The following is a 26,123-nucleotide window of genomic DNA, read 5'->3' on the forward strand; positions in this document are numbered from 1 at the left end:
CAAATGTAAATGCCGAGCTGAAGAGTAAGTTCTATATACCATATATGGAGAGAGAAACAGAGACAGAGAGAGACAGAGAGAGATGAAGACTGAATGGGGCCATGTTTTCATTGTAGGAACGGAGAGAGATAGATCAGCACCACTGACCCCACTGGCTTTAACGTTGTTACTATGGAGTCTAATTCACCAAATGAAAACATACACACCACATGTATGTTTTAAAGAGTAAGTAATTTAACACACATGTACATACACAGTCCCTTAAAGAAATATTGAAGTGTGTTTTTCCCATTCAATACCTCTTTCACTCTCAAAAAAGGACTGGACCATAAATATATCATTTTTATACTTATTCTTTATGATCCTATTGTCATGACTTTTCTTTTCCTGGCCTTGTATATGTTCCCAGGTGTCTATGTCTAAGACATTAGTCCAGTTCTATGTAGCTTCAAGGTAACATCCAATGAAGTTTCTTAATATATTTACTTACTTTTTTTAATATCTTCACTTTTAGTTTTGTTTTAGTAATTTCCCCACCTGATTATAAAGTTTCCCTTAGATTTCAAATGATCATTCTAACTCTACATGATAATGAATCATTCTTGGTATCTTCAAAGGACCTCTGAATTCTGATTCATTTAAACTGGCATACTTAGAAACTTGAACATCAAAAACTATTTCTCACATATTAAACACCAAGTTATTAACCAATTGATCTGTGATCTCATTATAAAGAAGTTAATGGAGGAAATTTCCAGTTGGACTCCGTCCATGCTGAGAAACATCAAGTCAATATCCCATATATTAACATAGACAGAAGCTTCCCTAACCCAGTCATGATTCAGGTAAATTAGATATTTCTTCTTGTCTGCAAGCACATCAGATGTATCACTTCTTTCTCAAGACAGATGAGCACACATGCTGATTTCCTCCTCTGCACATTAGTGTCTTTCACCCAGAATTTCTCAGTAGAAAAAGATGTAATCTGGCTACTTCTTAGCCAAATGCCATTTGAATGATGAAAGGAGCATTGAGATGTTAGGGGTTCATCTTCTTCTGGCACATAAATCCCTTTTTTTCTGTGAGACATTGGGATTGTCTTGAAATAGTGGATTCATTTCTTTATTTCCTTTCCTTTATAATTAAAATAAAATTCTATTAGAGTCATACCTTTGAACAACTAAGTTAGAATTCATCTCTTGCTGAAATTTCTCTCCAGCCAATCCCGGACTTCCTGAAGATTGTAGCAAAAAGGACCCTTTCCTCCCAGATAAGCAATTTTCTGTCTTTGTACAATGCACACACGTTCAAAAGCTACACCATACGCTACGTTGGCATTATTGTCCATGCGGTCAGCCACAACTTGGCACTGGGGCGGCAAGGAGAAACGCTCCAGGAGCTGAAGGGCTGCTGCACATCTGTCTTCTTGGCTCCGGTGCTTCTTCACCTCAAAAGACAAAGAAGAATCCCCAGGTACTGCCCAACCATCTGAAGGATGAGCTTCATCTATGTAGACCAACAGGAAGTCAGCCACCGATGAGAACTCTTCCACAAGTTTGCTGAAGGCTGGCAGCTGGCTTGTAAAAGGAGGTCAAGTGGCCGATCCAAAGTTGACCACCAGTGGGCGCTCAGCGCTGGCAAAGTCAAGAAGATGGCACTCGGCTCCATCCATTGTCTTCTCGGGGACACCATTTCTACCACTGTCACTTTCAGAATTAGAAACATGTACCACACTGGAATTGGGTGCATCTTCACCCAATTTTACCTGGAGATAGAAAAAGAAAAAGAGGTAAAGAATGTCATTAAATGCATTGTCCCTTCTATTCATTCTACATGAAATTGGCGAGCTCTGATAAAATGGGATGTCTCCAGAGGCTATAATAAACATATACTAAGTACAGTTAAACAGCATCTTGGCAGGCTGTATAAAGAATGGCCCAAAGAGAATAAAAGTCTTTTCCACTCTGTCTAGTCACAGAGTAATTATTTTTCATCATTGAAGGCAGAGCTGTTGATGTTCTTCATAATTAAGTGGAGGCAGGTATTCTTTCCAACTCTACTCTGTTGTCAATGCTAAGAATGCATTATATAACAAATGATAAATTGGCTTCATTTTAAAGTTAAAAGTGAGTGGTCTACTTTAAGACAAATTATTGAGAAAGAGTATCTCTTTATACATTCCTGCTTCTGAATTCTAAAATACTTAGAAAATACCTTTATGTGTTAGCATGATGCTAATTAGAAAATACCTTTATGTTTTAGCATGATGCAAATTTATTTAATCTTAGTTATTTATGATACTAGTGTGTCCTGTTCCCTGAAAGAGTAGAGAATCTGGGGTCCCATTCACAACAAGGAACTTTACCTTGGCCTAGCTTCTATTTTTCCACTTATAAAAGTTCATAAAAAAAAATACTTCATTAATACTCATAAAAATGCTAAAGCAATTGGGACAACATAAAAGAAAAAGCTCTCTGCATAGTGTATGAATAATCAATTATTGCGCCAATATTTGTGTGAGTAGGTTGCCATGAGTAGATGCCATCTGAAGAAGGGCAATGTTAGAATTACTTGAGAAATTCTACAATTTAAAATACTATCCCTTGAAAACATTTGAACTCTTCTCAGCATATTATTCTTTGTAGAGTTTTCTCCAACCACTGCATATTTTGTGTCTGGCATGAGTTAGAATTTCACCTGTTTCCATTAATAAAGAATATGTACCTTAATTATCTCAGAATCCTACTTTTAATTCCTAATGACAAATTCATTTATGCACTTGTCTTATTTTATATTTTAGAAAGTCAGAGCCTATCTACTATTGTACCATGAGAATTATTAAAAAGCTCCTCTGAATTATGAATATTCAAAACAAGAGATACAGAAGATGATGTGTTCCCTGTATTCCCTCCCTTTGCACTTGATTTATATCAGGATTCTCACTGGGGGCATAAGTTCTAGTATTTTCCAAGGGGGTTGCAATAAATTATTTCACATACACATGAAAATCATGTAAATAGGGAGTCATAGCGTGTGACAAAGGGTCAATTGCTAGAACAGCAAGAAGGGTAGCAGGAAAGAATAAAGGTCAGATAGAGGCCACGGTCAGAAAAAGATTGATAAATACTGAAATAAACAGCTGAACATAAACTAAAAGGAAGTTTAGTGGCCTTTGGATCTGTGAATTGATAGCAAAAAGCAGGCAACATAAAAGAAGCAATTACTTGAATTTGAATTAACTCAATTGGCTCTCCCTCATAGAATGGTTTAATCAAAGCCAATAACATTAGGCAAAACATATGGCAGGACAATTGATTTTTATATACTATAGTTAATATTATAAAACACTTGCAACTGCATTGACTTATTTCCCTGATATAAAGACAGCCATATATAACGTTGCTTTTAATTGAAGCTACTTAGAAGCAAATTGTTAAGGACTCAGCAATCTAAATGTATATAACACACTCAAGAGCTTTTTTATTCAGATATTTCTATCTAATGTTAATGCATAACTTATTTTAACTGTAAGATAATAATTAAAGAAGTCCTTTTCCTGATTTCTGAACAATCCTAGCTGAGCAGGTTTAAAATATATGCTATAAACTACTCTGAACAAATATTAAAGTCACATTATGCTTTCTTGGAAAAGGAAGCTTTTTGTATTATTTAAACAAGGATATTTCTTTTCAGTCACTATTAAGAAAACAGTATATTACTGATATTAATTTTCTTGGTTAATTTACAAATGACATTAAATGAAGACAAAATAGAAGTCATCTCTTTGGCTTTATATGAACTCCACTTGTCTCTGGTATTTTAAATAGAATTAAAATATTGCAAATGTGCATTTTAAGGTATTATAAACTTTTTGAACCCATGCATTCTTTTTTCACTTCTTTGTAGATTTATGTGGGGAAGGATAGGATTATCATTATTGTCTCTTTAAATATTTCCTATTAAAATAGCAATAATGATCCCAGGGCTCTTTTCACAACAGGATTATACTCTTTTTAAATTCTAGAATGAAACACTTGAAAATATTCCAGTCAATATGACTCCATTAACGGGTTTCATTTAGTGTTGTTGTTAAGTGGACAATTTATCCTCTGGAGAAATTATCTCTAAACTTGGGAGAATATAGCATTCTTAAGCTTATTCAGAGTTCTTTTTCTAGACCTATGAATTATTGAATGATCTTGTTAATGGGTCTTTGATATTAAGACTCTCACCCAATAAATATTCTTGATACTTGTATTATTTTTGATTATTTAACTGAATTATCTCATTTAATGCTTCAGTTACAATTGAGATTAACATTACCTATAGTTAATTTTCTTAGAGACTTAACGCACATTTTCCTTTTACTAGTGACACTGTATACAGTGAAGTCATATAATTCATTTCAAAATATAGACTAGTTAGTTTACATAGTTTAGAAAAGTGAACCTTTATTTTAAAATTAAATATTAGGAAAATAATCAAGTGCATAATGCTCTTTGAGCAGTGCATGGAAGGATATATTTGACATTGTTTAAGCTATGAAATATATATTATACTTTTTCATTATGTTTTTATTTGTTTGGGGTCACACCTGCTAGTGCTCAGGGTTTACTTCTGATTTTGTCCTTAAGAGTCATTTCTGCAGTGCTAGAGGACCTTATGCAGTGTCAGGGATTAAATCCAGGACACCAACATGTAAGACAAGAAATCACTCCTTGGTACTATCTCTCAAATCCTCCATTTTCATTTTAACTATACATTATTGAATAAATGGTAGTCATTATAATTCTAGGTGGAGATCAGGGAAAAATTTTAACAATCACCTTTGGTAATAATACTCAGAGACAATAGAGAAGAAGGCTGGAAGGACCAGCCCAGGAAACAAAGTTTACCACAGATTGGTGAGTGCAGTTAAAGAATTAAAAACACCAACAACTATCATGACAATGGTAGTAGGCAGGGGGTAAGGAGGAGTGAGATGTGGGGCGTTGGTGGCGGGAAGGTTGCACTGGTGAAGGGGGGTTTACTTTATATGGCTGAAACACAACTACAAACATGTTTGTAACTATGGTGCTTAAATAAAAATATAAAAATTATTACTTTGACTTGTAATAGATATAGTCATATTTGGGTTATGGATAGATGTGCTGAAGTTAAATCATTTATAAATGTAAACCATGCATAAAATCAAGATTTCCAACCCCTTTTATTATGTTTGCACTTCCACATGATCCTAATATACATTTAAAATATCATAGTTACCCTGTTTGTAAAGATGACCAGGAACGAAAAGTGCATACCGTATTTTCCAGTGTATAAGATGATCCTCCAACCCATGAAAAACTTCCTAAAAATCTTAAAAGTAAGTTACTTCTTAAAAGTAAGAGGGAGGGAGGATCACTCATCCCTGAAGCTGGAATATATGCCATATAACGGCATATAAAACAACTCCCGACTTTTAGGAAGTTTTTCATGGGCTGAAGGGTCGTCTTATACACCAAAAAATATGGGGGTAGGTAGATCAGTGTAATCAAAGAAAAATACTCTAGTTTCAACTGTGAGAAGATAAGATACCTACTCTTCTCAACATTATGTAGTTTATTAAAATAATCTATACCTACTTTTGCTAAAAATGTACTGATGGAGGGCATATTAAAGCTCAAAAATACATTTAATTTTATAGTAAAAATTTGCTTCCACTTTAAATTGTAAGAAAACCTTTTAAAACAAACTCACTGGTCTTTTTATTTTTTTTAATTTGATAACCTGAACCATTCGATTTTTATTATAACCAGCGTTTTAAATGGAGAATTTCTCGACTTTCTCAGTGATGTACCCTAATGAAGTGGAATGGAAGAATCACCATTGTCATTAATGATGGAATGTTCTTTGCTTTCCCTAGGAGAAAAGCATTCCTTGACCAGGAGCCAAAATGATGAGGAAAATAAATTTACTTCCATAATAACATTGAGACTAGAGGAAAGCAGCTGAACAAAAACAGGCTATCTCTTGCTACTCCCAAACTTTGTTTTAATTTCCCACAGTGGCACAGAAAGTCTCCTGGCCACAAGTTACCTATCATCTTAATTTCTCCTGCTTAGAGGACTTGTGTTTGGTTTTTGTCCTTAATGAGACATATTTGCCAAAGAGGCATTCAAAAGGCATTTTTTACTCTTGCGGAAGAGTAATTAGGTCGGTACCTCTTTCCCTGCCAGCATTAGCTGCTCTAAAGAGAACCCTGCCTAGTATTTAATGCCCAAACACAAGAGGCATCATTTCCACTAATTGGTCTTGAAGTTCCGATGTTCCCAAAGGGTCCCTTTTATTTTGAAAGGATCAGAAAGGACATACATAAAATGTATTACCATCATCACTGACTTTTATCTCCCTCATTTTCACTTTTGTAATTGTCCTTTCTTGTGTGTGTGTGTGTATGTGTATGTATGTGTGTATATATGTGTGTGTTGTAAGTAACGTCATCCGCATTTGTTAGAACAGAAGCAAGAGGGGTGTAAACAAAAGGTTTTCATTTCTAGATCAGGGGACATCTCAGGGCCAAGTTCAAATCCAGAGACAACCATGTTCATAAATAAGTACATGGCACACACCAAACGATGTGATGTTTTTGACAATGGCACCCCTTTAGAATGAGAGAGCTCCAAGCACAGAGAAAGGGCCCAGGCTGTTTGAGCATGTGAACTGTGAGGTGCAGGCAAGGGAGAAAGAGAACCATTCATCAAATAGTGGCTGGAAATAGAGCATATATACTACTAACCAGAGTCATATGTATGAACAGCTAAAGTCTGAAAAAGGCTCTGGATAAAATTCTCCCTAATGTCATGGAAATGAAAGTACATGGTAAAAAAAAATGGGGCTAGGTTGGATGTGTGACTGAAAAATTTGTACAAATCATTTACTAATCCAAATCCTGAGAAGGCTAATTTCTTAGCTCTCGGGAAATTTCAAATTCTTTGCGAGAATAACCAGGCAACATCAATGTGCTCACAATTGTGGTGAAAAAGCAGCAAGTTAGCCACTTGTATTCAACTGGTCAATTATATCAGGATTGGAAAAGAAGTTACCTACTCTTTGCTCTGACTTGGAGTTCCTTTTGGCTATATGCTTTCCTTTCCATCCAATATTGTTGCTCTAAGATCTATCATTTCCTAGTGTTTTATTCAAGTGATGGACAAGCTCTGGCAGTGGCCTTCTTCGTGTTCTTTGGAGATTGTTTTTCTCTTAAAAGAACCATTTCTCATTGTAGAAACTGGTGTCAAATGAAGTGACTTGAGGCGAATGAAGAAAAGGGGGAGAATGTTTTAAAAAGACCCTTTTATGACCAAGATTATATGTTTAAATGAATGTTTTCTGTGGCGCTGCAATATTAACTGTGCAGAAGCGAAACTGCTTTCAGCATCTATATTGCGTGTTTACTTTTACACTTCATTTATGTAGGAGCCAGCCTCCCAGACAGGGGAGTTTGCTTATTGGTTGTATGTTTGAGTCTTTTAGCAGTAGCACAAGGATGCAGTGTTAGAAGCAATGACACTAGCAAAAACTTTCAAAAACAAAATATCTGTTCTTTATCCCCAATCGTTCACAACTTTCTGTAGGTTTTCTTTAGGATTATAACCTAGGTAGGTTATAATGTAGTTTCATGTAGGAAACTCTCTCTAATTCTTTGAAAATATCCATAGAAAGTCATTTTAAAATTCCACTGGGCATTTAAGTGAAGAAGAGTTTGATTTTGTTTTGTTTTGTTTTCTCTCCCACCCTGTGTTGTCTCTTCAAAAAGCCAAACACAAGGATACCACTTTTAACCTACTTTCTCTAAATTCTTTCCCAAGTATCTGACACTCAACAAGAAGCATTTGGGAATGGCAAGCTTTCTGGTATCACAAGCACACACCTCTCACCCTGGAAAATAGCGTCTGAGGGTGGCAGCTTCAAAATAATGCCAAGTCAGAATTGTGAAATCCTATGATGCCATCTCAAACAGAACCTCCCCCAGGGTGCCTCCAGAAAAGGTTACACCCAAAGACAGGGCACAGATGGCAGCAGCCTTCAGGGAACTGATTCAACCTGTTCCAGAGATTCTACATGACCCTCAAATGCCACTCTAACCACCACCAACCCTTGCCATACTTGGAGACAGAAGGAGAACCAAATATCACTGCGGACTGTGCACACAATGTTTCCATTCATTATATCCCCAGTCCCGTCTAGTCCCTGGCTACCAAGCTGCTTGAACTGCTGCTTCTTCTCTTTTATAAATTATTAAAAGCAAGATGATAATAGCAATCATAAATTTGGTCACTAATCACATCAGCAGACTGAAATTATAATATAGATAAGTAATCCAGAAATCATGCAAAAAATAGCATTCTGCCAATTTCTTGGAATAGAAGGAACAAGATCATGACACCAATACATTAGATTTTGAAAATAAAGGGCCATACATTAGTAAACAATAAAAATAAAGTTTATTCAAGAGATGTGTTTGATTTTATTTTTATATTTTATTTAACTTAGCTGCTAAATACTAGCAATAACCTCCCTGAATAGTAGTTATGAGCAAGATCACAGTTCCCCTAGCTTTGACTCTTCATTAGATATATAATTTAGATTTATAATTTTATCCTCTGGGTAAAATTCTCCCATGTAGAAACTGTTCATATAAGCGAGCAAAAATCAACTGTCTTCCCCCAAATATAAGTTTAATATGCTTTTTTTTTTAACCAGTGTCATTGTTATCTTCTCTTTTAATATCTGTAAAATGCAGCTATAATTGAGGGAGTTACTAATTTGTAACATACCTAACTACTATTGCACCCAGCTCCAAGTTCCTTGAGCCCAAAATAATACAGAGATATCACAATTAGGGTTCACAATTGTGAAAATGAATTTATCTTCTTTTTTACTTTCCCCTGTGCCCAGCATAAATGGGGTTACATAGTTCAAGTCTTGAGCATAATCTATTATTATCATAGAAGTTTACCTTGGTAACAAAAACTCTTGCTTTTCTCCCATCTTGAAGACAAGAAAGGCAAATATACAGGTTGCTCTTCATAGCAGGAACCTGAATTTTTAGTAAAATTCTCCTCATACATCATAGTCCTTTCCATCTTAAAAACTTGTTTCACTTTCACTATCAACACCTAGTCTGGATCCTTTTGACTAGAAGTAATGCCTTTTCCTGGTGGATAGGTGTACTTTTCTTGTGTTTATTTGCAGAGTGCTCGTTCATTCTGTTTTCCCTTTTATCCTGAAATTTTCCTTCTCATTCTGCTGATATATGCTTCCATGTTCCTTTCAAATCCTTTTCTCTGGCATCCAGAACAAGATTCTCCAAACACTCATGGAAAATCAAGACTCTTGGCCTTAATACTCAGAGTTTCCACATGAATACCTTCATATCAAGCCCAGGGACCTTCCGGAGACAGTTGGACACATGACAGATGGACAAACTGACAAAAAAAAAGTGGCAAAGTGGTCCACTTTGCCCTTTAAGAATGGGCAAAGATGTCCATCTACCAACATCTCCAAGCATAAAGGGCAGGAGTACCAGCATTCATCACCTGAAAACATACCCCCTCCCCACTCTAGTTTTGAGAACAATACTGGGTTCTCTACTTCTGAAACTAACTGGAATCACTGCTCCAAGGCTCATGCTGGAGTAACTTTGAGATTGAAGTGGACCATGGAGCTACCTGATCTTTCAAAGACAATTTAATCAATTTTGAGATGCAAGGCAAATAGACTTTTCCTTCACAGAGTCTGCATGTTGACAGTCCTTACATCTTCCTTTCGTATATCTTTTCTGGTCATTCAGAATTCAGTGCCTGAAAACTACTTCTAAAGAGTTCAGATCAAAATTCATGAGTAGGTGGGCTGCATAAAGACCTGCTTTTTCATCAGCTTTCCTCCCTACCAGTAACAACCTGCTAAGTAAAATGCCACCAACTCACACCTGCTGGGATCATTTTAATAAATCCTGGTGGACTCCAGGAGTTTTGAATAAAGGGACTTATCTTGTCGGTTTTTCAGTGTCCATCCTCTCAAACTGGCCTTTCTCATGCACCTCACTTAGTCTGCGATCAAGTCAAAAATCAAATGATGACAGGAGCAGAATAAATGCAGGGTTCTCTCCTATCCCCCATAGCTGCTAAATTTCCTACTTATTACGCCTGCATATTCTACCCCCCCCCAAATTGCTACAAGAAATTAACAACCCCTAAAATAAAGTCTCATTAAGCCATACCAAGTAGTCAAGTCTTCATTCATACCTGTGCTCCCCCAGTTTAAACTTAGGTGGCAGGTGTAAAAAGTGGAAAGCAAGAGATCCCTGGAGCATCAGTACCAGGCACCCGAATGGGGTACTCCAATTCTCCTTCCCATTTCATCCCACCCCAGTGCTTCTGATGGCCTCTAGTCCCAACCCTTGGCCATCCTCCTAGCCCCAAGAGAAGCTCCTCTGAGCGCAGCTCACCTGTTTGTAGGCATCCAGGAGGAAGCTCTTCCAGATGCAACGCATTCCCTCTGAGGTCAGCATACGCCTCCACTCCCCGCGAGTGGACTTGGAGCGGCTCAACAGTAGCACCACGTGCTTGAGGAGAATGACCGAGTCATAGAGCGCCAGGAAAAGGCAGTTGGAGAAAAAAACTGGCAGAATTTGCAGCGTGATCAGCAAGTGTACACTGAGGATGCCCATCTTCTCTGCCTCCTGTGTCAGTCCCCTTGTGGCTTCTGGTTCCCCTTCACCCTCTTATTTAAAATGGGGGGGGGTGACAGGGGGTGGGGGAAGGTAAGGAGAAGGTTGGGGATAAGGGGGGGGGGGGAGAAGGAGAAAAAAAAACTAAATTAAAAAGAAGCCCAAGTTGTCTCTTCTTTCAAAGAAGCAGAAATGGCCAGACCAAGTGCAGTCCCTCCAGCCCAGCAGTTGGAATGTGCCCATCAATTCATTCAATTTGGAGCTCCTGCCTCTTTTTTTTTTTTTTTTTTAGTATTTAAGATGTTAAAAAAAAATGGTGTGCCCGTCCCTAATCCAGTCACCCCTCTCAAAGTCCGTAAAAGACAGGCAGTTCTACTTTCATTTCCAAACACCTATGAGGCTGTGCCAGAGATTGCAAATTTTCTTTTAGCTTTTCATTGTCTCTACATTCAGAAACGTAGTCTGTTTCTTTCTTGAATTGCCAGAGTTTCCTTTTCCTTTTCTCTGTTTTTTTTTTTCCTTTTTGGAAATGTGCTTTAAGAGTAGATTTCCCCCACCACCACCCCTTCTTGACTCCGTTTCTCTCTCTCTCTCTCTCTCTCTCTCTCTCTCTCTCTCTCTCTCTCTCTCTCTCTCTCTCTCTCTCTCTCTCTCTCTCTCTCTCACTCTCTCTCTCACACACACACACACACACACACACACACACACACACACACACACACACACACACACACACACACACTGTCTTCCCAGACTGTCTCTGTCTCTCTCCCCAGGAGCGCTGACTTTTTTCTTCCTTACTCCCTCTGGCTTCTCCTTCGTGCTATCTGGTGGTGGAGCAGCTTGTGTCTCTGTCTCTCTGCAGCCCAGTGAGTCTCCCTGAAGCCTTTTATACATTTCCCTGGCTAATTGCTGCAATAGAGAAATGAAAGCCTAATCTTGGTAAAGATCTTGACGTCATTGAGAAAGAGGGCTTTACTTTGGCCAGAACTGCAGTGAATAGAAAAGCAAAACTCGACAACTTTTTTTTTTTGTTTTTGGAAGGGGGGGAGTACAGAGGGACAGTGGAATTTTGCTTTGTGGTTTAAAGAGAGAGAGAGAGAGAGAGGGAGGGAAAAAAAATTAATACCTTTGACAGTTTTCAGGAAATGCTTCTAAACTTGGTGGAAAGTAATTTAATATAACAAGAAGATTTATAGGGCAAAACTCCCTCCTCTGATGCTTGTTATTGTTTTTCTAATTCATGGATAAGAGGGTGGGGAAACACAGCCCTTGAAGACAGGTAGGCAGAAGGAGGTGATCTTTGCTCACTCTTGGAAGATGTGAAGGCTCACATTTGATCTCCCTGCTTTTATAGTCTAACATTCTCATTACATTGGTGACATAAGTTCTTTAAGTTTGAGTCATGCTTCTCTTTAAGAAAATTCACAGTTGTGAGGTCCCCAACCTCTTTAAGGACCGCCTTAGCATTTTAGAAATTTAATAGAAGCTTTTTCGGCTGGGTTTCCAAAGCAATAAAAGAAAAAGAAAAATCTTCAAGACATGAAAGTAACTAAGTGACTAGGTGGTGAGACTTTTCTTTCGTGACATTTTGCCTATATGTAGATTGAATGGAAGCCTTTCTGCCCAAGGCATTAAGATGCCATAAGGCTGAGAAATAAATTCCTTCTAAGACAGCTCTTTAAATCCCATATGCCTTACATCTATTAATATAATCCTTAGGATATATGACAATTAAGGAGAACTTTAAGGTTTTTAAGAGGTAAGTAGTTAGGAGCCAACTTTGAATAGGTGCAAGAGACAGGTTGAGATGCTGAGCAGTGTTCCATGGCCAATGGGTCCCATTTTTCTGCAGGTGTAACGGGTTCTCAGGCACAAAAGTTTTGGTAGAATGCCACAATCCCACTTCATTCTTGTTTTCCTTCCCCACTTACCCAAAAGATCACCTCCAGAAATGCTGTTTCCTTGGAAGAAAGAGTGGCAATGATAGACACTGGGGTGAGGATATCAAAGTTTAATAGAAAATTAATTAACTGACTTTTTTCCTATGTATGCAAAGCTCTATTAAGCATGAACTAAACAGTGAGCACAAATACATGGCCAGTCCAGTTTTTTGCTTTGTCTCTATGACAAAAACCTGCAAGATTACAGAGGTAATTTCAAAGCCTAGCCCAGGGACCATTAATTGGAGAGTCCCTGGGACAAACTCAGTACACAGATTCATTTTATTGGGTTGGCATGGAGATTTTTGCCTTGAAAATAAATAATCAAAAGAGTGCCTCTAGAGTCTGACAGAACCTCGAATTCCTGTTTTCTTTGTCCACTGCTATTGCCTAGCAGTTACAACAAACCTGGCACATAATATCCTCAGGGCTGAGGTACTAGGCTGCTGGTCCTGCTAGATCAATGGACAGGGCAGGCACTACTGTACACTAGAGGGCACCATTCTCATACAATATGATGGAACCAGGCCCCAGATGCAAACCTCACCACTCCCTATTACCTTAATTTGTTCTTTAATATCATCTGTTGAGCCCATGATAAGTTTTGAAATTTTCATCCACTGGACTAAATATTTTAGAGTAAATGTCAGAGCTTTGAAAAGTAAACATGAAACATGCAGTAATATTTTCCTATGACGAGCATTCATTGTTATTTCTTAAAAAAAATTAGTCATATGCCTAACATACTTCTGCTCCATTCATTCTCTTAACTTTCTCCATATCCTTATAGAATAAAAGATAGAACATTGAAAAAGAGATGACAACATGATATTTTAACTGCTGTTGCCTGGAAAACTACTGTGCCAGACAAAATTTCAATAACAATGAAAGTGAATTTAGAAATCTAGGCTCCTATTTACTGCCAAACTTTATATATTTGTTCCATCTCAGACAATCATTTTTTTCTTTGTTTAAACTAGAGCACCCTCTGGAGTAATCCTGAATGCAATAAGTTAGGAGCGACCCCTAAGCCATTCCTCTGTGGTAGAAGTGTTTGTGAGGACATTTTATAATAGGAAAAAATAGTCACCATGTCTGATGATATATTTTCTCAGATTTCTTCCACCATTTTTTCCAGATGAATGTATCGCAAAACTTAGAGCTAGTCTTATCACATGTTAGATAATCTGTTTACTTTTGTTGTTGTTGTTTGTTTGGGACCACAAAGGGAGGTGCTCAGGGTTTACTCCTTAGCTTAGAAATCGCTCCTGGGAGGCTCAGGGGACCATATGGGGTGCCAAGAATAGAACTTGGGCCCATCCCAGGTCAGAAGCTTGCAAGTCAAACACCCTATTGCTATGCTATCACTCTAGCCCCAACCTGTATATTTCAGAAATTACATTTCTTTAAATCTATTTTTGTGATTAGTAGTTGTTTGTTTTTATAATGAATACTATAGATCACTGTGATCTTTAAATAATTTTATCTATTAAATAACAAAAAGTAACCCATTTGATAGGATGGAAGATTTGAGACAGAAGAAAGTGATTTCACAAGACGTAGAATCAGAGCAGAGACATTTTCCCTCACTTTGTCATGCAAACATTTTCCCACTTGACAGCTTTGTAGGTCCTGACCATTACTCACAAGTTGAAAACCTTTATCTAGAGTGATTCCACTATGTACATTTAAATTCTAGATTGCCCTTAATATCTGGTACTTCACAACTGTTTAATATTGCCCCAATGTAACTTTTGTTCAATGATCATTTGAAAACCTCCATTATGCTAATGTTCTTAGTAATCCACATGGAAAAGAGTTAAATGCAAACCAAGGTGTGTCCTGTTGGTTGAATTTTTCCATATAGTGTAATGTGCAGGTTTTAAATTCCGATGAGTGGCAGCCTAGGGCCAAAAGCTTTGGGAATCTTAATAAGTGCAGGACCAATCTTAAATTGTTCAAGATTTTATTTTCCTTTGGTGAACATCAGATCCTAACATTGCTTCCTTTTGGATAAATAAATATAAAAATTATACAGCTTTAACCCGACTGCTTTTTTGACCTTATAATGAGGGAAAAAAATTGAGATCCAAACCAGACTTGGGAGTTTCAAGTCTGGAAGCAACAACTACAATTCTTTTATTCTTAGCAAAATGTCAGTGAGTATTCAAAGGATTCCGTGGATTTAATTATTTCAAGGATTTTCAATAAGTTTTAGTTGTGCAGAATTACATTCATATGAATTCATATGATATTTTTTAAATTTCTTAAATGGGGTTTAATTTTTATTTTATTAAATCCGGTATAGGGGAGCATAAGTGATAGCACAATGAGTAGGATATTTGCCTTGCATGCAACTGACCCAGATTCTATCCTCGGCATCCCATATTATCCTATGAGTGTGTTAATTTCTGAGCACAGAATCAAAAGTAACTCATGAGCACCATTGGGTATGGCCCCAAAACAAAATAAAACAGCAGCAGCAAAACTTGTCAAGGAACCTGTGATAGTATAGTGGGTAGGGTATTTGCTTTTCAAGCAATAGACCCAGGTTCAATCCCTTGGCAGTTTATCTGATTCCCCAAAGCCAACCAGGAATACTTCCAAGAGTAATCTCTCAGCACTGCTGAGTGTAGACTAAAATAAAAAAATAAAAACAATTAAAAAAAGCCAAAGCAAACTTACAAGAAAAACCTTGTTAAATATAAATCCAAAAACATCTGGTAGGACTTATATATTGATTGAGGTTTGGGAATAATATTTGCCATATAACCCCTGCTCTTCCCAAATAGTGTAGCACTAACCAAAAATAGATTACTAACTTGATCACCTTCTATCTCTAGGAACTCCTGGTTGTGCACAAGAGGAGTCATAATAAAGGGCTTTTACTACAAGTACTGAATCACTCAAAATTCCCTGTAAGACCATTCATTCTACAAACACAGGCAAGTTCACTGCCTTGTGATGAAAGAAGAAACTCAATGAATAAAACAGACCAGCCCAGAATAAACTCTGACACACCTTGAGCAAAGCAACTTCAGGCTGGGACCCAGAAGGAAGACTATGTGGGCGACTTGCCCATCATCCTCATCTTGGGTTCCTTTGCAAGTCCTGGCACTGAGCACCATTTGAGGTTTCACTCACAACTGGGATTGCTCTCTTCTTTCCAGGCCACCTACTGGTAAATCAGAGAAGAAAATAAAAAGGAAATAAGGAAGGAAAGAAGAGAAAAACATGAATGAAGATGAGACTGAAGAGAAGGGAGAAAAGAGAGGGGTCGATGAATTGCTTGTAGTAGCTACCAGTAAGGCAGCCAATGAATGTGGATTGTGATTGAGCTTTCTGTGCTGATGACAGCTGTCCACAAACTGGATGGCAGTCACCATATTTCACAGAGATTCAGAGACCACAGAACAGCTGTTAGGAGACAGCAGCCTTCATTTGCTATTGACCTGGTCAGCATCTAGATTGATGGCTCAAGCCCTGCCCCCCGCTGACCAAAGCTCTCTAGGTCACCTGACGCTCCAGGAGTATTATATACTTATCTATGAGAAAAGAGTTCAACCTCTAGAAATATTCATCGTTGAAGGGAAAGAAGGGGAGCAAAGAGTAACACTTTATAAAGTTAGACATAGTGAATTCCTTGTAGATAAACAGACTACAGTATGAACAAATTACATTCTTTTCTAAAAATTTGACTCACGCTCTGCTTTTGAAATCTTTGACCCAGTGCAATAGACCAAAGGAAAAAAAGAAATTGGTAAAAAGAAATAAAATAAATAAGTGAAAATAAGCAAAATAAAACAATGGCCATCTTGGAACGTTTTCTGTTTCAGCTCATAGTTAGTTCAGAGAAAACAACCAGAGGCTAGTAAATGAAAATAGGTCATTCTTCATAAATGACTTTACAGCATTTAAAAAAATATACTATGAACATCATCTCACTCGTGTTGTTGAGAACAGGGACACAGAGCAAGATGACTCCATTTAGTTGCAGGCTGGCACATGCTTTCCCTGTAGTGTAAGTGTGTGTGTTTGTTCCCTGAAAGCAAAACCAGCCACACTTCTCTCAGGAATCGATAGATAAGATACACAGAGAAAAGAAACACTGCTTCTCTCATCCTCCATGGAGATGCTGAACACATAGAATGCACCTTAATATAAAAAATGCTTATGATATGGAGATATGATTCCTACAATGATAATGATTTTTACGTGAAATATATCACCAGTGAAGACTGTGAAAATGTCAGTAAATCAGTTTTTAAGGCATGGGGGTGTGTAAATAATATCACAAAACTTTTGAAATCTGTGGTGCTCTTAAACCATAGATTATAATAAGTTAACATATAACACATTTATAAATTTCCTACTGGGCTAATGCTGGCTACCATAATCATTCTTTTTCTTTTTTTTTTTTGTTTTGTTTTGTTTTTGGCCACACCCAGTGGTTCTCAAGGGTTACTCCTGGCTCTGCTCTCAGAAATCACTCCTGGCAGACTGTAGGGACAGTATGGAATTCCTAGAATTAAACCCGAGTCCATCCCAGATTGGCAGAGTGCAAGACAAATGCTGTGCTACCACTTCAACCCCTATTTTCTATTTTTATTTCAATTTTGAAGACTAATTTTTTTCTGATTAAAATTTTATCTTGTGTAAAAATAGTACGTAGAATAGAAAAATATCTGATATGAAACAAATTTATACTTGCATTTTTACTTGATTTTATTTTGGTTTGGGGATCAGAACTGACAATGCTCAGGACTTACTCTTGGTTCTATGCTCAGTGCTCACTCCTGGTGAAACTAGGAGATTCTGTATGACACCGGGGATTGAACCCAGGTTAGCTACATGCAAACCAAGTGCATTACCTACTATACCATCTCTCTGGCCCCTAAAATTTATTTATTTTTAGTTATTTTTGGTTGGGGAGCTACACCCGGAGACTCTCAGGTGTTACTCTTGGAACTGAGCCTAGAAATTACCCTGGGTAGGTTCAGAGAACTTATATGGGATGCCAAGGATCAAACCTAGTTCATTTGCATGTGGGGCAAATAAATAAATAAATAAACCTTAATATAAAAAATGCTTATGATATGGAGATATAATTCCTACCATAATGGTAATTTTACATGAAATAGATCACCAGGGAAGACTGTGAAAATGTCAGTGAACCATTTCCTAAGACATGTATGTGTTGGGGGGTGGGGAGTTTAAAAATAATACTTGAGCTGTACTATCACTTCGGCCCCCTCAAATTTATTTTTAAAAGGCAGTTTCTTTTGTAGGATGGATGCCAGCAGTCTTTTATCAAAATACAACTGCTTAGATAAATTTTTTAAATAGAGGTATGAAAATTTCTGAGTAGGCATATTTTATGTGTTTGGGGAAATTTACTGTCAAGTTTTCTCAGGCAGCCAGCAGTTTACCTGGGACACTGCTTGCCTGGAACCAGTGCCCGTGGGCATTTTCTGTCATGTTCTAAAGGCACAGCATTTGCCTTTCCTAAGTCAAAAAAATATCATTTTACTTTCGTAATAAGTTAAAAGATACAAAATTCCAAAACTTCACACTATTTAGAGTATCTCCTTTTTTTTCTGATACTAAATAATGCCAACTCAATCATGAAATTGGCATTTACCTCATTCACCTCTTACCTAGACATGTGAAGTTCTGACAGGTTTCAATGGTGAGGCACAGAATCTATGTCTGTGGCTGTACAGGTCCCTCCGACCACAAGTAAGCTCTGATTGATTTATTCATCTGACTATAAAATGGAATTTAAAGTGTCTTTCCATGATTATATTGGTTGCTAATCACGTTTTCTTAAAAAAAAAAAAACTTAAAATTTAAATATTGAGTAAAAAGCAATCTTCACTGAAAAATTTATTTGGCCTAAGTCAAAAATTCCCTTGCATGAAACATGATTTTGGTAGAAAAAAAATTGTGTTTCTGGTAGCCAAGATCCAATTTTGTGAAAATTACCAACCTACAATACTTGATTTATGTAAACTTTGAATTCTTAGTGAAAAATGAAATATTACATAAAATTAAAGTTATTGAGAATGGATAAAGTTTGCCTAGAGAATAATAAATCAAGCTAAATCTTTGCCCAAACTACACTGCAAACAGGACCTGTTTGAGAGTTTTCTAAAGATGCATGTTCCTTGACTCTCAATCACTTTCCACATCAAACACTAGCATCTTCCACTATTCAAAGGAGTTCAGAATAAAATGCAACAGAATAATATGCTCAGTCACTCTACTTAACTCTCCCAAGACATTATGGTTTGGGCAGAAAACTCTGGGACCTTCTCAGAAGGTAGACTCGCCTTTCTGCCTTTGGGAAGCCATAGAGGCCCACCTCCAGAATGACACCCTCGAAACAGAAACACACCCAGTTCGAGGACTAAACTCAATCTGAGCATCTGAACCTTCTCAGGTGAGACACTAAAGCTTAAAATTCTGGAGTATTCAAGGAATGGGATTAAGCTAAACCACACACACACACACACACACACACACACACACACACACACACACACACACACACACAATCTACCACTGAAAAACCCAGAAATCTTTGCTAACAACCCCTATTGTCCCAACAGAAAAAAATGGCCCAGCTCCTCTACTAAACTCCATAAGAAAACAATAGCTTTCCCCAAATAGTCTGGCCCAGGTTGAAAACTGGGTCTTTCTCTGAGAGCAGATTCCATTTACTCCCTGAAGGTATGTTGTCTACTGCTATAACTGATACTCTCTTACAGAAACAAACAGTTCAGCTCCACAATTTAAATTATCAAACTGCCAAGCTACCATATTTGTTTCAAAACAATAGATCCTGGATACTTCAAACTTTCATAGCCGTTTCAGCGCAGAAGAATTACAGAAATTGATGGAAAATTTACCTCTCTGACCCCAAGCTCAGTGAGCCTAAAGAGTAACACAGAAGGGGTAACTAGCACCAACTACAAACCAGCAAACTCAGCCAACGACTTTAGAAAATTTGTTGCGAGATATAACAATCATTTTAAGGAATCCTAGTTGATCTAAGTGTTAGTAATTATATTTGCCTTTGTATTGTAACATAAAATATTAAGTAAATTTGTTTGTGCCTGCAAGAGGCAAGCTAGGATAGTGAGTGGGGACAATGGTAAAGGGAAGGTCATACTGATTGTGGGACTTGTTTGAACATGTGATGCCTGAAATAACTGTATTATGGAAATTTGGTAAATCATGGTGTTATAATAAATTTTTTGAGTTTTTTTTATTTAAACACCATAATTGCAAGGTTGCTCATACTACAGTTTTTTTTTCATAAAATTGTTCATGATTGTGTACAATATACCAACATTCACCAGTGTGCATTTCCTGCCATCAATGTCAACAACAACAACAAAATATTAAATGCTTCTCAGATATCAAATCTTAGAAAACAATTGTTCTACTAAGTTTCCTGACTCTGAATGGGTTAGAAAATACATTCAATGACATGGAAGGAAAACCACTGATGTTTTACTAAACAGTGTGGTGTCAAATCAAAGCCTTCAAAAAAAAAAAATCCAATGCCTGCCAATAGCTGGAGTATTACATTCACATTTTCTTTAAGAAAAATTTTTTGGGTTCCTTTGTTGGCCGTTGGAGTTTTGGAGAGGTCTCCCCAGTGATGTTAAGAGCCACAACAGCTATACCCAGCAGTATCTGGATATTTTGAAGTAGCAGTAATTAAAAAATGGGCCTTGTGGGCCTGGAGAGATAGCACAGCGGCCGATCGAGGACCAAAGGTGGTTGGTTCGAATCCCGGTATCCCATATGGTCCCCCGTGCCTGCCAGGAGCTATTTCTGAGCAGACAGCCAGGAGTAACCCCTGAGCACCGCCGGGTGTGACCCAAAAACCAAACCAAACAAAACAAAACAAAACAAAACAAAACTGGGCCTTGTGCATGCTAGACATGTGCTGCGACCTTTTGTATTATTAGTTCTATGCAGAAATATTTACCTATAGTCCAAGGCTAAGATCAGAACTGTGGAGATCAAAGAAACTCTTAAATTTACCTTTTTTTTCTCCTCACTTTGATATAGTGATTCTAAGGAACTAACAGGCAGTGGAGTTGTAGTAGGAGAAACAAAACAATAGGATAGAAAAATAGGAATGAGTTTAGAAAAGTTAACCACAACAAATGGGTGAGGCAGTGTATAAGCAATAGTGTTTGATTCTCTTGATCACAATTAATAAAAGATATTTGGAAATAAATAAAATAGAGCTTTAGTTCATATGTTTCTCAAATAGTGGGGCGAGCCCCCCAGGGGGACTCAAGGCTCCATAAAGGGGGCGCGTTTGACCTCTGCAAACACTGTCATAACAAGCTAAGCCCCGTGTTTATGTCTTTGTATGTCTCTGGAGCTGAGAGTTGCTGTGTCCTGCTTCAAACCCTCTTTAAAAAGTTATGCATTGCAAAATGTGCTCATTGTAGCCATTAATCCAGACATCACCTCTGATTAAAAATTCAGCTTAAATTATTTTATATATTTTTTTTTGCAGGTTAAAGTTTTTTTTAATAGACACAGAAACAAGATCTTATCTTCTAAGGATAAGAACTCACACTTATAACACAAGGGTGCCTCCCATCCTGGACATATATCATGTGGATACAACTCAGTCTCCATGAGATTGTACAGTGTTAATTCAATCTCAAACCCCAGATCCCAGAAGTAGAACTGATACAGCTCCTTGCAACAACACCAGGAACTAAGCTTCCTTGGGATATTTTTAACATCGCTCTGGCACCAACTTGTGCCAGTGTTAATATGACGAGGACAACGTGGAAATGACAACTTGACCTAAAACCAAGTGGTCTTCCTAGGGGGGGCATGACAGAAAATAATTGAGAAGCACTGATGTAATTATATGAATTGAAAGTCAATAAATATATTTTCCTTAAATGTAGTTCAAGAGAGACAATAAAAGAAACAGACAAGAAAAAGAAAAAAAAATGTCCGATGCCAGCTTATATTATCAAATGAGGTCAAAAATCATTAAAGAAGCAACCTTGAGAAACTTTTCATAAATTAGCTATCTCCTTCACAATAAACATTTTTTTTAATTTAAAAGAACTATTTGATATACTACGCATTGCAAGTGATCTCTGATCTCCAAAATAAATAAATAGATAAAAGAACAAATAAATTAACATTTTGAAAATTGAGTCTGGTAGGGATAGATATGCATATATACAAAAGAAGAAAATATACTACAATTATTATGTTAATATTGCAGCAAACACTACAGTACAAGTGGGAAATTATGCCAATTCTCTGTAGGAGTAAAGTCAAGAAAGGGTTAAAAATATGCAAACCAATACACAACTATGGTTCTACAAAATCAAATGTTCTAAACAATATTCTGTCATTAATCTCAATGAAAAGAACTTACATAGTATCTTCTGCCCTTGGAAAATAAGTTAACACAACATGAAAGTGCTTGATGCTGGGTTTTGACAGATTCTATCAGTAGCAATGAGAAATAGAGATCAGAGTATTACCTTTTCTTTCATTCTTCAATAAACTAAAATTAGAATTTCAATCTTAATATTTTGGAATTATGAAATTTACTATGGGAACAAGAAAGAGATTCTTGGTAGTGCCATTCACTCGAATTAATACATCTGTGGCAGAGACAGCAGGAACCGCATCAATTCTAGTTCTCTGTGATCACACATGTATGACTTTCAGATATTCATTGTATTTTGGGGTTCTTCAAGTAATCTCATGAAGGCAAGATCATAAAACACATTGGAATTCCAAATTAGGGACTACTTAATATTTTAAGACTTTTGAACCTTGATAGTGTATGTCTGTGTGTGTGCGTGAGGAATTGAAAGGACATACAGAAAATAGAACAAGAATTTAGAACAAATTTAATCCAAATTTCCATCCATCCTATTCTTTTCAGTTTGTACCTTAGGTGTCCCTCTTTCTTCTTTAGTTATGATTTTTGTTATACTTGTCTTCTTTTGATAAATTGCTCTGTCATTGCATGGATAACAAGGTTAGAGAAATTTAGAATGCTTACTTGTAGGGAATGTTATGCACCAATTCAAGAAATACATGGAAATGAAGATTTTATGGAAATGAAAAATATTTATGAAATACAAGTCCAGTGGCATATATGGACAATGAATATTCTTGTTTCTATATTTAAAGCATAAACCACTGGAAAATAACTAAATCATTGGATAATTTTAAAATGTTTATTATGGAAAAATTTAAACATAAGCAAAAATAGGTTAGTGAGCATTTAGCAGCCAATTTCAACAAATATACACTCATTTCTAGTCTTGTTTCCTCCCAACTAGCCATCACTGCCATGTCTCTGCTTCACATGTTTTTGAAAGATAGTCCATTTTAAGTTTCATGATTTTTCTAAGAATATCGACAATGTTTCTTTTCCTAAAGAAGAAATCATAAAAATCTAGCTAGGTAAGTTATTTTCTTATATCTACCTTCTGGTACATTCTGACACTTAACTGTAAGATACTAAGAAAGAAATGGGAAATAGACATCTCATTATTTATGAGCTAGAATCAAATATTTCTACCTGTGTGTTATTATGACAAGTAAAAGTATTCTATTTAAAAATTAAGATAAACAGAACAGTTATAAATCAGTAAAAAATATAAAGTAAATCAAGAGATTCAAAAATAGTTAGAAATTGGGGCCAGAACAGTGACACTCAGGGGTTACTTAAAACAAATTAAATTAAATGCTTAGGGTTTCCCATGTGTGAAAGATTTATAATTCACATTGGTCTCAATAAAAAATATTAAAAAAAAAGAAAGAAAAGAAAGAAACCAGGGGCCGGCATGGTGGTGCAGCAGTAGGGCATTTACCTTGCATTTGACTAACCTAGGACGGACTGTGGTTCCATCTCCAGCGTCCGATATGGTCCCCCAAACCAGGAGCGATTTCTGAGTGTATAACCAGGAGTAACCTCTGAGTGTCACTGGTGTGGCCGAAAAGCCAATAATAATAATAATAATAATAATAATAATAATAATAATAATAATAAATAGCAGTCAATAATTAATTAATTAATAATAAAAATATAATAAATAAGCCATAAGAAAGCATAAGTAAACATTTAACTCTCATCTCTCGAAGGAGGATAATTAAAGCATAAATCAAAATATAACAAAAGGAAATCAATTCTTTATATAATAAATGAACTCTAATCTACTTACAAATGCCAAAAATAATTTGGAAAAAAAAGTAGTTAAAGCAGTTTTTCTATGGGGTCAGTGGTAGGGTGTTGCTTTGCATGCAGCTGACCCAAAATGGACCACGGTTTGATCCCCAGGCATCCCATATGGTCATATGGTCCCATATGGTCCCCCAAGCAAGGATTAATTTCTTTTTTTTTTTTTTTTTTTTTTTTTTTTTTTTTTTTTTTTTTTAAACTTGTATTTTTTTCTTGCTAATCATCACTTTCCTGGGGGAAACTAACAGAATTGAACATATTGGCTTCCTTCTAAAGAAAATTGTCCAAGTGGCTTCCAGTAGGATGTCTCAAGTTTATTTAGTTTACTTTCTTTTTTTTTTTTTTTATCTTTATTTAAACACCGTGATTACAAACATGATTATAGTTGTATGATTACAGTCATGTAAAGAGCACCCCCCTTCACCGGTGCAACATTCCCACCACCAATTTCCCAGATCTCCCTCCTCCCCACCCCCCTACACCTGTACTCGAGACAGGCTTTCTACTTCCCTCATTCATTCACATTTTATGATAGTTTTCAGTGTAGTCATCTCTGCAACTGCACTCATCACTCTATGTGATGAGCTGCATGTCCTGAGCTGCACCTACCAGCCCTCATCTCTCTTGTCTCTGAGATATTGTTAAAAATGTCCTTCATTTTTCTTAAAGCCCATAGATGAGTGAAACCATTCTGCGTCTTTCTCTCTCCCTCTGACTTACTTCACTCAGCATAATAGATTCCATGTACATCCATGTATTGGAAAATTTCATGACTTCATCTCTCCTGATGGCTGCATAGTATTCCATTGTGTATATGTACCACAGTTTCTTCAGCCACTCATCTGTTGAAGGGCATCTTGGTTGTTTCCAGAGTCTGGCTATTGTAAATAGCGCTGCAATGAATATAGGAGTAAGGAAGGGTTTTTTGTATTGTATATTTGTGTTTCTTGGGTATATTCCTAGGAGTGGTATAGCTGGATCGTATGGAAGTTCAATTTCCAGTTTGTGAAGGAATCTCCATATCGCTTTCCATAAAGGTTGTACTAGACGGCATTCCCACCAGCAGTGAAAAAGAGTTCCTTTCTCTCCACATCCCCGCCAGCACTGCTTGTTTTCCTTTCTTGTGATGTGTGCCAATCTCAGTGGCGTGAGGTGGTACCTCATAGTAGTTTTGATTTGCATCTCCCTGACGATTAGTGATGTTGAACATCTTTTCATGTGCCTTTTGGCCATTTGCCTTTCTTCTTTTTCAAAGTGTCTGTTCATTTCTTCTCCCCATTTTTTGATGGGGTTAGTTGTTTTTTTCTTGTATAGTTCTGTCAGTACCTTGTAAATTTTGGATATTAGCCCTTTATCTGATGTGTATTGGGTGAATAATTTCTCCCACTCAGTGGGTGGCCTTTGTATTCTGGGCACTATTTCCTTTGAGATGCAGAAGCTTTTCAGCTTAATATAGTCCCATCTGTTTATCTCTGCTTCCACTTGCTTGGAAAGTGCTGTCTCCTCCTTAAAGATGCCTTTAGTCTCAATGTCCTGGAGTGTTTCACCTACATGTTGTTCTATATACCTTATAGTTTCAGTTCTGATATCAAGGTCTTTAATCCATTTGGATTTTACCTTTGTATATGGTGTTAGCTGGGGGTCTGAGTTCGCTTTTTTGCAAGTGGTTAACCAGTTGTGCCAACACCACTTGTTGAATAGGCTTTCCCTGCTCCATTTAGGATTTTTTGCTCCTTTATCAAAAACAAGGTGGTTATATGTCTGAGGAATCTTCTCTGAGTACTCAAGCCTATTCCACTGATCTGAGGGTCTGTTTTTATTCCAATACCATGCTGTTTTTATAACTGTTGCTTTGTAATACAACTTAAAATTGGGGAAAGTAATGCCTCCCATATTCCTTTTCCCAAGGAGTGCTTTAGCTATTCGAGGTTGTTTGTTGTTCCAGATGAATTTCAGAAGTATTTGATCCACTTCTTTGAAAAATGTCATGGGTATCTTTAGAGGAATCGCGTTAAATCTGTACAATGCTTTTGGAAGTATTGCCATTTTAATGATGTTGATCCTGCCAATCCATGAGCATGGTATGTGTTTCCATTTCCGCGTGTCCTCTCTTATTTCTTGGAGCAGTGTTTTGTAGTTTTCTTTGTATAGATCCTTCACATCTTTAGTCAGGTTGACTCCAAGATATTTGAGTTTGTGTGGAACT

The 26,123-nt window shown here is 36.9% G+C and overlaps 1 protein-coding gene across 1 annotated transcript; it reads right to left on the reverse strand.

Moving 5' to 3' along the window:
- Positions 1-1,192: 1,192 nt before the first annotated feature.
- Positions 1,193-10,729, reverse strand: DIO2 (iodothyronine deiodinase 2). Its single transcript, XM_049770529.1, has 2 exons — positions 10,493-10,729; positions 1,193-1,765 (listed from the first exon to the last, which is right to left on the reverse strand). The coding sequence occupies exons 1-2, from the start codon at positions 10,712-10,714 to the stop codon at positions 1,193-1,195; spliced, it is 795 nt and encodes a 264-aa protein (XP_049626486.1). The 5' UTR covers positions 10,715-10,729.
- Positions 10,730-26,123: the final 15,394 nt, after the last annotated feature.

This window comes from Suncus etruscus, chromosome 3 (genome assembly GCF_024139225.1).
Source record: "Suncus etruscus isolate mSunEtr1 chromosome 3, mSunEtr1.pri.cur, whole genome shotgun sequence".
NCBI lineage: Eukaryota > Metazoa > Chordata > Mammalia > Eulipotyphla > Soricidae > Suncus > Suncus etruscus.